This window comes from Carassius auratus, unplaced genomic scaffold (genome assembly GCF_003368295.1).
Source record: "Carassius auratus strain Wakin unplaced genomic scaffold, ASM336829v1 scaf_tig00054856, whole genome shotgun sequence".
NCBI classification, from domain to species: domain Eukaryota; kingdom Metazoa; phylum Chordata; class Actinopteri; order Cypriniformes; family Cyprinidae; genus Carassius; species Carassius auratus.
Window position 1 is genome coordinate 1 of NW_020527322.1, and position 14622 is coordinate 14622.

The 14622-nt window shown below is 34.3% G+C and overlaps 1 protein-coding gene across 1 annotated transcript; it reads right to left on the bottom strand.

The window, feature by feature from the left end:
- Positions 1–51: 51 nt before the first annotated feature.
- LOC113090350 (rap guanine nucleotide exchange factor 5-like) lies at positions 52–13706 on the bottom strand. Its single transcript, XM_026256231.1, has 8 exons — positions 13419–13706; positions 6404–6534; positions 5825–5925; positions 2980–3058; positions 2615–2759; positions 1285–1376; positions 276–306; positions 52–111 (listed from the first exon to the last, which is right to left on the bottom strand). Exons 1-8 carry the CDS (start codon positions 13647–13649, stop codon positions 61–63), a joined length of 861 nt encoding a protein of 286 aa, XP_026112016.1. The 5' UTR covers positions 13650–13706; the 3' UTR covers positions 52–60.
- Between the last annotated feature and the right edge of the window lie 916 nt (positions 13707–14622).

Genomic DNA, 14622 nt, shown 5'->3' on the forward strand with positions numbered 1-14622 from the left:
TATATTTGGAGAGACCCTGTGTGAAAACAACACTGTTACCGTCTTATCTGACTGATCCTCTCAGAGAACGCTGTTCTCCTTCAGACTCAGCTGCTGGAACACAGCTTTATTCTGGAACCACAGAGATCATTAGATCAGCGTTCCCGTTCTTATTCATCTAAAATAACTAATATATTTTATTTTCATCTTTAATACATCTTTGTGAGAATATTTAGTTGTCAAGTAATTTTTTTAAGTTTATGAAATGTTCATTTTTTGGGTAAATTCTCTGTCACCTTCTGGTGTGGAGAATAGTCGTCCAGCGTACTGAGGGAAGAGAGAGAGAGAGAAGAGAGAGAGAGAGAGGTTTAGAGACACCTTCACCTTCACGGCTGTAGAAATGTGTCAAATGTTGCTTTTTTATTGAAGCCATGATGAAAGCCAAATCTTGAGATTTACTGAAAGATTTAAGAACTGCTCTTTTACAGCTCAGGAGACACAACTATCAATATTTTCAGATGTTTGTCGCAGACCTTTCTCCAAAAGTTTCATTAGAAGAAATTAAAACAGACTATAGAGTCGTATAATTCATTTCTATGAGAGTTAAGGTTGATTCTGCTCTCTATTTAATCTAATTTCTGTCCTTGAGAAATGACTGAGACATTAATACATTTATATTAACTAGAAGTGTTGGAGTTCATATTGTTGTATTATGTGTGTGTGTGTGTGTGTGTGTGTGTGTGTGTGTGTGTGTAGGTGTGTGTGTGTGTGTGTGTGTGTGTCTCTGTGTCTGTGTGTGTGTGTGTGTGTGTGTCTCTGTGTCTGTGTGTGTGTGTGTGTGTGTGTGTGTCTCTGTGTCTGTGTGTGTGTGTGTGTGTGTGTCTCTGTGTCTGTGTGTGTGTGTGTGTGTGTGTGTGTGTTTGTGTGTGTGTGTCTGTGTGTGTGTGTGTGTGTGTGTGTGTGTGTCTCTGTGTGTGTGTGTCTGTGTGTGTGTCTGTGTGTGTGTGTGGTGTGTCCTCTCTGTGTGTGTGTGTGTGTGTATATCTGAGTCTGTGTGGTTGTGTCTCTGTGTCTGTGTGTGTGTGTCTCTGTGTGTGTGTGTGTGTGTGTGTGTGTGTCCTGTGTGTGTGTGTGTGTGTGTGTGTGTGTGTATGTGTGTGTGTGTGTGTGTGTCTCTGTGTGTGTGTGTGTGTGTCTGTGTGGTGTGTGTGTGTCTCTCTGTGTGTGTGTGTGTGTGTGTGTGTCTCTGTGTGTGTGTGTGTGTGTGTGTGTGTGTGTGTGTGTGTGTGTGTGTGTGTGTCTCACTGTCTCCGTCGCAGAAGCTTCTGAAACTCCTTCAGGTCTCTCTCCAGCGAGGGGAACTCATAAACGTCTTCGAGCACGTATCGATACAGCGTCTGCACAAGAAGAAGAAGAGAGATCTACATTAGTGTTTGATCAGAATCAGTAACTTCTGCCGTTGGGATGAATGTGTAACAACAAGCCGGACCTTGACGGCAGAACTGCCTTCTAATGCAATCTATTAATTAATAAAATAATATAAAATGCAAAGGTTTGCTACAACTTTATCACATTTGTGACTCTGCGCCACAAAACCTTACAAGTCTTAAGTGCCAATTTTTCAAAATTGGGATTTATGCATCATCTGAAAGCTGAATAAATCATCTCCCCGTTGATGTGTGGTTTGTTTGGAGAACAATATTTTGAGGAGATGCAACTATTAGAAAATCTGGAATCTGAGGGTGCAAAAAAATCTAAATATTGAGATCTTTAAAGTTGTCTAAATGAATTCTTAGCAATTTTATTTTATTTTATTTTATTTTATTTTATCATTAATTAATTATTTTACCTTAAACATGTGCATGTTCCCTCAGTGCACGCTGGATGATATCAGTACACAAATGCATTAAGAGAACAATAATGACAGTCTTGAATAAAAATTATTATATATTATATAAATATCTAAATATAAAACAGTAATAATAAATCTACAATATGTTTGATTAAATACTGTACTGACAGTTTTGGATTCAAATATTCAAACATATACAAATATAAACATGAAATCATTTTTTATTTTTAATAAATATAGTGTAAAATATCACTGACAGTCTTACATTAAAATATAAAAAAAAATATAAAAATATTATATATCTATAAAAACATTAATAGAAATATAAGTAATTATTGTGCAAGTAAAATATCACTGACAGTTTATAAAAAAATAGTTTTTAAAATATTACAATAATATATTAATAAAGTAATCTAAATAAAAAAAATGAAAATGTTAAATACTGGTACAACTTTCACTGACCGTCTTGAAAAAAATATTTTAAAATATTAAAATAATATTTTTATATTAAATATCATTTTTAAAAACAGACTTGCATTTTTTTTAAAATATTAAGTAAAAACAATTTTTTTCATTTGAACACATCTTGTAATACGTGCTTATTTTACACATTTTTGCTTATGATCATCAATGCATTAACCATCATCGCACACGTTTCTCTCCATCATATCCTCTTCTGAAAACACAGATCAGATGACCGATGTTAAAAACAGATGTTGCCACTGTTATCAAATCCCGTCAGTAACACACAGATTCCCCTGAAGCCTGATGTAGTGTTCTGACCTTCATGAAGAGCTTGACGTTCTCCTCGTCTCGCAGGAAGTCCTTGTACAGCGTGCTCCACTGAGACACCAGGTGCAGTACCTTCCTCTTCCTGTAGAGGGCCTCCTTCCCCTCCTCCTTCCCCCGACAGCGCTTCGTACAGTAGGTGAGATCCAGTTAAAGACCAACAACACACACACACACACGCCTCACACACACACACACACACACACACACGCCTCACACACACACACACACACACACACACACACACACACACACACACACACGGCTTCAGCTCAGTTATCAAACACACTGAGTCTCTGCATGATCTACAGTGTGTGAAAGGCTCTGGATGGCTGTGTTTGGTGCGATCTGAAGGATATTGTCCCAGCAGCGCCTGACACAGCTCACTGGTGGACATGAACACCAGATACGTCAGCAGGAAGTCATCCAGAAGTGTTTCTGAAACAGATGAAGGATGTTCCCATCAGCAGATATTAACACACTCTCCTGGAAGACTCATTAGTGCTGAGTGATCACACATGCCTCACTAAGAGTTTGGATCAAAACTTATCCTGCATTTCCTGTTGAGGGAAAGTTACTTCACCAAACCTCTCTGATTTTAGATATTAGATGGATCTGAACTTCAGACAAAGACCAAAACCTCTGCTTAGACTCCGAACTAATGAATATGAATATGCAAATCAGCTCCTAAATGTCACTATTAAAACATTTTCACTCCAAAGCACCAAAGAGAGTCTTCAATAGATTTTGTTTTATACAAATATGAAATATTTATTATAAATGTTATATTATATATGTAGTATAAATGCATTAATATTGTGTAAAACACTCACACTTATATATATATATATATATATGTAATAAAAATAGTACATAAATATAAAATATATTGAATAAATCAATTCAACCCACTCGCAAAAGAAAAAAATAATTAAATTCTAAAAAAAAAAATTTAAATACATAAATATAAAATATTTATTATACATGTTATATTATATATGTAATATATATGCATTTATATTGTGTAAAATACATACTATATATATATATATATATATATATATATATGTAATGAAAATAGTACATACATATAAAAATAATTAAATTCTAAAAAATTCTTTAAATACTTAAATATAAAATATTTGTTCATATTGTGTAAAACACAGTTTTACTGACAGTCCTAAATATTATATTTAAATAATTTAAATATAACAAATAGATTTACAATTCTGTTAATATTTTATATAATATGGATAGATTAATTTATCAAAAAATAATAGCTTTAAAAAAAATTATAAAAATACAAAAAATGTTTTTTTTTTACAGTAGTACATATTGTGTAAAGATATTCAGTCAGTCTTCTAAGCAAATGTATGTTACCAAAACAATTAAAAGTGCATTTCCTTTAGATCATCTCTTCTTCTTTTAATACCTGTAAAGTTTAGACTTTGATCAAGTTTCTGCGTCAGACTGAGCCCATCACACGCTGTTAAAGCCGCTCGATCTGACTCTCGTTCAAACTCCTGATGATTTGATCTGTCTCTGTCTCTTCTGAAACACCCCTGACGCCTCTGACTCCAGCCACACAGCGAGTCTCTGAACAATTATCACTGAACAGCGACGCATGTCTGAACAGAGTTATTCTTCCCCGCTTGACATTTCACTGTACATCATCACCAGGCTGCTTAAGCGTTCACCGTTTAAAACCAATCTAATCTAATATCAGCGAGTGTCTGATGAGAAACCACCCCAAAAACACATGCGCTTGAGGTAAAACTCACACTATTGGGTTTTAACAAAGTCTTTCTCTCCTTTTGTTGGCTTGAAGCTCATTTAATGCTACACACAGCTGCCAACACACCGGTAATTACCCAGGATGCACTGCACTGCCGGGATAATTTATGGCCTTTGGGTGTGTTATACAAAACACAAGGGTCATTGAATTACACTCATACATTAAATATACACATGCACAAACACGCATGCACACAGAAAAACCCATTATCTTGCTGCTTCTCTCTGGTTTGGTGAAACCTCACATTGCCACTCAGCATTTTCTCTGTATTTGGGGTTTTTAATTCAATGCAAACACTAAAAATTGTTAGTTAAATGCATGTGAACTTTTTAAACGAGACTATACTGCACTGCAGAGGACTTACAGAGAAACTGCTGTGAATTTGCATTGCATGTTGGATTAGATAATGCATTGCATTGACTAAATAACCTCATCCGAGCATCAGAAACTAAACACACACTTGCTATCAGAATGCATACACACTCATTGAATAATGATGCTTTTGCATGCATAAAAGGTCTTTTGAAAGGTTTTGCATGCACAACTTCAGAAACATCCTCAGAAGTCACACCAGAAAGCAAAAGAAACCCGTCGGCGTTAAGAAACAAAGCATTCCTGACGTGTTTGAGGACAGAGGCGTTCTGACACGCCACGCGCTGAATTACTGATAAGAGTTCACCTGAACACTGGCCACAAAGATCATTATTTTTTACTTAATATAATTTAGTATTTTATATAGTATGTATTATTTATAATTTGTATACAATATAATAATATATAATGTAGTATCTAATATTAAGTATATAATATAATTAGCTAATTATTAAAATATATATTAAAATATTTATTATAAACGTATATATGTATGTATATTATATTGTGTACTAAGTTTATATAATACATATTATATGATACACTACTATTAATATATAAAATTAAAAATATATGCATTAATATTATATTTTTACTTTTGTGTGTGTGTGTGTATAAATTAATTAATTATTAAAATATAAATAATATAAATTAAAATATATATATAATGCAGACATAGATTAAACATTAAAAAGAGAGAAATATGCATTAAAATATACATTTACTGAATTGCAACTGTAATGATTATAATTATTCGTATGTAAATTCATTATCTTATGTTAACGTAAAATAGTAATAAAACAGTTCTTACATGAGATATTTAAATAAATATTATTCTGTATTATACAAATTATTTAACATTTTTTATTATAAATAAAAATTAATTTCATATGTAATATAATTTAAGTATAAGTTGAAGAATAAGTTATCTAGTATAGTAAATCTTCCACTATCTATATCAAACGAATGAAGTTCTGATGAATTAAAATGCATTGTTATCTGATAATATCACAGCCGAATGTCAGATTGTCACTCACCCGCCTCTTTGCTCTCCGTCGCCCCCTGCAGCTCGTCCAGACGCAGGTCACTCAGCAGGTGCTCCAGGATCTTCTGAGGCGTCCCGGACACCACCCTGTACCTGCGGGACACAGCAGAAGAGGAAGATTCGGATGGGTACTCGCCCTCAGAGGAGGAGGAACACGTCCAACAAGAGTCGCTCCAGCGCCGTCTGTTTACAACACAACCATCCTCATCATCATCCTCATCCTCATCCTCATCGATGTAACGGAAGTGAGGGATGTCAAACGTGGGCATCCCATCCTCATCCTCATCCTCATCCTCCAGACTGTTGCCTGTGACGGGTCTGAGTTTCAGAAGAGTCTGGCGGTCCATCGACTCCTGGACAGACTTACACCGACCTGAAAACACTCTGTGTGCAGCGAAACGCACAGATCGCACACAAACACATCTTAAGAAACATGCACACACAAGCTGTCAACGGATCCTCCTCAAGCTGTAACGAGGAAGCAAACATCAGGAATGTGTTCGAGAGAGCGCGACCGATTGGAGGAGGGACGGTGCTTAAGGATATGTAAATGAAGGGGGCGTGGCCTCACCTCTTGTCTCCGTCCTCGTCTTTGACTCCGGCTGTTTGAGGAGACGCAGGATCTGACGGGACTCTCTGGAGGACCAGTACATCCTGACCTCTCTCTTTCAGACAGACGCGCACAGCACCTTCGCCCTGCGCCTGAGAGAACGACACACAACCGATTCACAATCAGCACGAATCAGTTACACACCAAAACACAGCGGTTATCCGACTTAAATAAACGTTAAAGAAATAGTTCACTCAAAAACATTTGACATGTTTGAGTGTGTTTGTGCACTTTCAGACGAGTCTGGACAACAGTGTTTGAGGAAGATGAAAGGCAGGAAAAGGATTAGGAATATCACACACACACACACACACACACACACACACACAGCATTAATGGTTCAAATGCACAAAACGATGACGGCACATCTGTGACTGATGCCAAGAGAGCATCCGCTGAAGTGACTCAATCTCTGACTGAACACCTTTAGAGGTGAGTGAGGTCATAAGCTCCGCCCACACATGAGCGTCTGTCTGTCTGGGAGCAGGGGGCGGAGTCAGACGGGTGATGACATGCTCGACTCTGAACTGAACTGCCTCCAGTCACTTCTGCAAGGGTTCAAGTTTAACACCGTTTCTAAAGAAATGAGAATACGTGATGACACAAAATATGCCCCAAAATAACGACCTCGTGGAATTTAAATTGGAGTTTTGAGGCTTTTAGTACATGTCTGTTAGCTTTGAACTCATTAAAAAGATTTATGTTTTTGAAAGAGTCTTTTCTGCTCACAAAGACTGCAGTTTTTTTGTTTGTTTTTTTTTTATAAAAAAAATCTGTAAAATCTGTAATATTTTTAAATGTTTTTACCGTTTAGAATAACTCTTCTTTATGTGAATATCTATTAAAATTTAATTTATTCCAGTGATCAAAGCTGAATTTTCAGCATCAATTAGAAATCATTATAATCTGCTGAGTTGCTGCTCAAGAAACATTTCTGAATATTATCAGTGTTGAAAACAGTTGTGCTGCTTCATTTTATCACAGAAACCATGATCTTTGACGAAAAATAAATCATTTATTTGAAAAATAATTTTTTTGTAACATTATAAAAGTCTTTACTGGCACTTTATTAATAAAAAAAATATTAAATTATTGATAAATTTAATTTATCCTTGAATATGTGCTCATTTTTATTTATTTATTTTTTATAATGAGAAAAAAAAATTATATGAGATCTGTGGATCTCACAGAAATGTCTGGGTCATATTTAATCATGAAAATCAAATGAAAAACAGGAAATCATAATTTGCATAACTGTTAAAATCTAATTCAGTCACTATTTTCATGACACTGTTTTTCCTCCAACATGATAAAATTATATATACATACTGTATATATACGTGTGTGTGTGTTTACTTTTAAGTATGTATATCTACTTTTATGTCAATATGTTTCTTGATGAAACTTAATTGATGGTGATTTTATTTAAAAAAGTAATAATGTGTGTCCCTGGAGCACAAAAGCAGTCTTGAGTCTCTGGGGTATATTTGTATCAATAGTCAAAAAAACATGGGTCAAAATTACAGATTTTTATTTTATGCCAAAAATCATTAAGATATTATGTAAAGATCATTAAATTTCCAACGATAAATACATCAAAACGTAATTTTTGATTAGTAACATCATGCATTGCTAAGAATTCATTTAGACACTTTAAAGATGATTTTCTCAATATTTAGTTTTTTTTGCACCCTCAGATTCCAGATTTTCAAATAGTTGCATCTCCTCCAAATATTGTCCTATCCTAACAAACCATACGTCAATGGAAATATTATTTATTCAGCTTTCAGATGATGTATAAATCTCAATTCAGAGAAATTGCCACTCAAGACTCCAGGGTCACATTTAGCCTCCTCTTCCTGACCGCTTTCATGAGCCTAACTTCACTTGTGCTGATTTGGCGTCTGAGTTGTAAACTAAACACTTAGCTATTTAAACAGAACAAGTCCTTCAAATATGTTCCAACCAACTTCTTTTCCTCTTTAATAAATACACACACACACAAAAAATGAAAAAGCAAGCATTTCATGCAATCGACGCAATCATCCTCGGTTTGGTTCAAAACCCTGGACAAAATGTTCTGGAACAATATACAGCATCAAGCAACTAAAACTCTCCTTCATCGCCGAACGACCTCCAGTCGAGAGTCTGCTGCCTGCGAGACTGTGAGTGAGGGATGATTGGTCACTCAGACGCCCTCCTGTGGAGCAAAGGATGCTGGGACGCCGCAGGAGGCACCTGTCAATCATCAGACCGCCGGGACAGGAAACAGATGAACAGACAGACACAAACATGACCTCTGACCTCCTAATGAACATCACGACCCCCTCGGAATTCTCTGTAACTTAACCGGAATTCAAAAAAAAGATGAAGATTCCAAAAACACTCCCAGTCTGACCGCAAAATTATTCAAAGCCGAAAACAAACACGGAATGTTTCCCAAACATTCCCGGAACGCTCCAAAGCAAACGTGGATATCAGATGGCTCCTCCCTGCAAATGTGTTTAGAAAAAGCAACACTAATAAAGATTTTACAGCAGTTACGCAACTCCATGTAAAAACACCTACATTAACAAACACCAGGACGAATGCTGCTGGGAAAAAAAAAGCTGGCGATGCAAACGATAACAAATAGTTGATCTGCTTTGACCATGTTGTTCCTCTAGGGCCTTTCCAAAATCAACATGCTGAGTACTGCTCTTATGTGTGCACGCATTTAAACCTCAAAGCACCAAAGATGCATTTCTTCCAGTGAGAGCATTACGTAACAGAAGCGGTACATTGTGAATTATTAGAGTCTCATAGGATCTGCAGGAACACAATAATAAAGTAATAACATTAAAAAAGCCTGTAATGCTGAATCTGGTCAAGAAAGTCAATTATAATGTTTGGCGTCATTTTGTAACCACAGGCTGATAATGAGATAATGATGGTCCAGCGCTCACCCAGAACCAGCAGCTCAACCCGATTATATCATAACCTCATCAGATTACTACAGACGCATGAAACCAGAGCTTCCCACCGCACGCTTCCTGTAGGAAAACCCCATCCCTGGTTCTCCGGGACGTTACCTCATCACCTGATCTCTCCTTCCTCTCAGTCTTACATTTACAGTACAGTTATGCATCTGGCAGATGCTTTTATTAAAAGCATTCAGGGTTCACATTTTATCAGTTTATGCATTCCCTGAGATTCTAAACCAAAATCTTTAAATCTTGCTTTACCAAACCAAAAATGTTCCTTTATGAACATCAAAAAAAAAAAAAAATAAATAAAAAAAATACTGATATTACCTGGTCTCAGTAGAAAAAAAAGTATTTAAAAATCTAAAAAAAAAAAAAACTATAATTTAATAAAAAAAAGTTAAATGCAATCTTTAGCAAATCTCATATATATTTTTAATAAAAGGCCACAATATATTTAATAAATATTTATTTATGTTTTTATCTATTTCATAAATTATTATACAATCCATTTCAGGTTTTAGTGGCTAATTATAATTTTTTTATTTTATTTAAAGCACTAACTATACTACCATGCAAAATATATTTTAAGAAATATTTTTTTTATTAAGCAAAGACGCATTAAATTGATCAAAAGTGACAGTGAAGACATTTCTAATGTTGCAAAAGATTTCTATTTCAAATAAACGCTGTTCTTCTGAACTCTCTGTTCATCAAAAAATTCTGAAAAATAAAATATATCACCGTTTCCACAAACATATTTGTGCAGAACAACTGTTTTAACCATTGATAATAATCAGAAATGTTTCTCGAGCAGTAAATCATCATATTTTCATGATTTCTGAAGATCATGTGACTCTGAAGACTGGAGGAATGATGCTGGAAATACACAGAAATAAATTATATTTTAACAGATAATCACATAGAAAACAGCTGTTTTAAATGTAAATAATATTTATCAATTATATATACTATATTTCTAATCAAATAAAATGCAGCCTTGGTGAGCAGAAGAGACTCTTACGAAACATTAAATCGCACTATTAATTGCATCGCCAAATGCCTGTTTTAATACTCCTTAAGCATATTTTAGTTCCCAAGAAAGCGTCACTAGCTTAAGCAGCTGTTGTTACAGTGTGTGAGCTGCAGTTGTGGATCATCAGCGGGACAGAGGTGTGTGTTTAAGTCTCCACCTGTCCTGTGGTCAGGGGTTGATGTTCGTTCTCACGCTGGGTGGAGAAGCAGGCCAGAGACCTCGCTGACGTCCAGCGCTCACGAAGAGAGGACAGGAAAGGAGAGAGGAAGCACTCACTGTTCCCTTCCTGCGTTCCTGCACTGAGAGCGATAGTGTGTGTGTGTGTGTGTGTGTGTGTGTGTGTGCTGTTTCCTCAATCATGCCAGAAAGTTGCACAGAAAACTCCCATGAACCCGTAAAAACCAAAGGACGCGATCTTTCCTCTAAACAATGCAACAGGAGCGAAACACACCAAACAAACTCCACCTAAAGTCACGGCTCCAGCCCTGCTCTCCTGAAGGAAATCCCTTTATATAATGATTTGAGTACAAGGGCTGCGTGGAGATCTTTCTAAGGAAAAGATGAATGAACGAAGCTCTTCTTCAGTCTCTGCGTCTCCAGGCCTAAAACCACACATTCATGAAAAGAAACAATGCAACACTTCTGTCCAAATCAAACATGAGCTGTATTATGTCACGGTTCCTGAGGGATCTGGAGAACTTTATCTCTTTCAGAAGGAATGGAGAACATTACGCTACAGAAAGCTGTTGGTATTCTTTCTTTCAGGATGATAGTTTTACGCTTGACTTCACTTGTCAATCAAAATAAATGGCATTATTTTGCTACAGACAATTGAAGACTGGAAGTGTCACTCACAGTAGATATAAAATGGTATTAATATATATGTAATATATATATATATATATATGCTTTTCTTAACTTAAACTAAAGCAACAACTATTAAAAAACTTTTTTGTTAACAGAAATTAAATAAGATTTGGTTTTGTAGGTTTGATATTAAGCAAAAATTAAAAATGTTGCCTTGGGAACTGACTGGAATAAAATAAGATTAAGAGGAAATGTAAAAATGACTAAAACTTAAATTAAATTAAAAAAAAAAACTTAAATAGAAAAGCTATTTCAAAATATGCATACTTAAATAATATATAAACCATACTAAATTAACATTGATATTAATACACTTACACAAAATTAAATCTAAATAGAAAATGTATAATAATTATAAAAATATTTAAAGCACATAACAAAATTAACAAAATTGTAAATAATATTCAAATTAAAGGTTATTCAAAATATTAATAAATAGTACTATAATATTATATAAACAATGCTAAATTTAAAGTTAAAAAGAAAATAATGAAAATAACAAAAGCACATAACAAAACATACTATAATAGTATATAAATAGTAAATTAACACTGATATCTATACAAAAATATTACAAACAAACAGAAATGCAGAAAAAATAAAAATAAAAATTACAAACATGCATGACAAATTTACTAAATAGAAAACTGAAAAATAAAAATAACGTTAATTAAAATATTAGTACATACTATAGTAGTATATAAATAACACTGAGATTTTAATATTGCAATCCTTAAAGTGATGCATGTCTGAGAGAAAACAGAAAATGAGACTAAAAAGAGGCGGAACCTGCGTTTAAAGGGGCGGAGCTTGATTTTACCAATAAGGAGTTGATTGGATCGTGAAAAGTGGGCGTTTACTGAAAGAGCTGCAGCCGGTCACAACAACGCCTTTACGTTAAGAACATTCTTAGTTGCAATTTATAGTTCGAATATTAAATGTTTCGATAAAAATCAAGTGTTTTCTAAACCCAAGGGGGTCCAAACTCACTTCACACACGAGGCTCAGTCACACAGATTAAGAGAGGTTTTATTCATGAGAAATGATTAATCGGAGGAAACAAGGACTCCCTGACAGACACACAGAGAGATGACAAGTCCAGCCACGCTGATGCATGAGCGAGGCTCAGGTTACACTGTGATTAACAGAAGACTCTCAGATCTGTGATCATCATCTCACACACGACACACTCCTCAACATAAAACTTCACCAGTGCCTCCTTCTTATCAGTTCTGTGCTTTACAGTGTGTTAGAGATATAAAGCTTTTGCTGTTTCAGGTTCTTCAGAGGTTCCTAGATACTGATAACACAACTGCATGCTCACAGATAAAGCAAATCACTTATTTCATGTATAATTTGCATAATTACTAGACTTAAGTAGTGAAAAACAAATAGCATTTTAAGTTAGACAGTCCAAAAAAAGACAAGAAAATATTTGCTATTTTCAAAATTGATTTGCATGAATGCATTATTGTAAATAATAATATATTTTTTTTATTAGTATTATTATTATGCCTGTACACTTTTATTATTTTTACACATTATAAATATTGAAAATATATTGCAATTATTTATTTAGCAAAACAAATTAGCATGAATGCAGTGGTGTGAATAAGAATACATTTGAAAGATATTATTATTATTATTTAAAATGTATTGCAAATATAAATACAAAATAAAATTGCAATACAGTGATTAAAAAAATTAATAATAAAAACAACAACAATAATAACTACACCATATTATTCTTACTGCTAATAATTATTGTGCAAAATCAATTTGCATGAATATAATGGTGTAAACAATAATAATAATATAGCTATACCGTATTATTTTTACTGCAAATAATTATTTAACAAGATAAATTTGCATGAATACAATGGGGAAAATACTACTATTAATAGTATTTTTTATAGTATTATTTGCCTGTGACATCAGCTTATCAAACTCTTTCTGCTTCTTTATTTTTAAGAGTGCCTCACCATTAGTAAACAGGACTTGAGAAGTGTTTTACATGCATCTCAAATACACCTCACATGACCTCCTAACGTGACCCCTGACCTGCTGTTGCCATGCCAACAGGCTCAGGTGCGAGCGAGGGCTGTCCTACCTGAGCGGAGCGGTCCGGGAGCCGGTAGTTCTGGTTCTGGAGGAATCGGCAGCCGTCTTTGGCCAGACGCTGGACCACCTCCAGCCGGGAGAAGTCCTCCGGAGCCCGGAGAGCACAGACGCCCGCCTGCTGCAGAACCGGAGGAAGAGAAAACAGATACTTCAGTCCACAATCCCACGACATCACGAGCGCTCGCTTTACTGTGTGAGAGACATCCTCTCGCTCACTCATCTGTGAGAGTTTCCACTGGAAGAAACTCTAAACGCATGGGAGAGAGAGAGAGGGAGGGGCCTGTCTGTGTGGCTCCGCCCCCACAAGGAGGCGGGGACAGATGAATGACAGCATCCACACCTTAGAGAGACTTTGACTGCTTTTAGGACTTTTAATCATATTTCGTAGTTACATTTATTTTGCTTGTATTTACGTCAGATTACTTATTTACTAAAAGCAACAGGTTGTAAAAAAAAAATAATTAATAAAAACACCAGTATTATTGTCAATAAGTAAAACTATATAAAAAAAAAATTAAACAAAAATTAAATAAAAACTCAAATCAAAAAGTTTATTTAAAATTAAAAGCTAATTCAAAATATTAATAAAACTATAATAGTACATAAATAATACTGGCCACCACACAATTGTTCACAAAAAATAAATAAAATAAAATAAGAATACTGTAGAAATGTTGCTTTTTGTGACTAACCAAAATAATCAAGTTTAAAGTTGAAATACAAGAACTGCTGAAATAAAAAAATGTCTTTAAATATATAGATAAACATTAACAAAAACTAAAAATAATAACAATTACCAAAGCACTTAAAATAAATTTGAAAAAAAAAAATACAAAAATAAAGGTTTATTCAATTTATTAATAATTAATAAACTATACTATTATATAAATAATAATCCTAAAGCAAGCTTAAAAAAATATACAAATGTACAATTATAGTGTTTAATATTGTAATATTGTTTTTCCCGTACTTGAAGTATTTTGCACCTTGTCAATATTGTAAATATGAAAAAAAATTCCTATAAAGCTTTGTCTCTATTTTGTTTAAATATGTTTGTAGAGAATGAAAAACTTACACTTAGAAACTTACAAATCAGAAATGTTGCTTTGGCAACTAACTGAAATATATACCTTTTTTTATTATATAAAATATTTTTAATAAAAAATAAATACTACATTTACCAAAAAATAAAC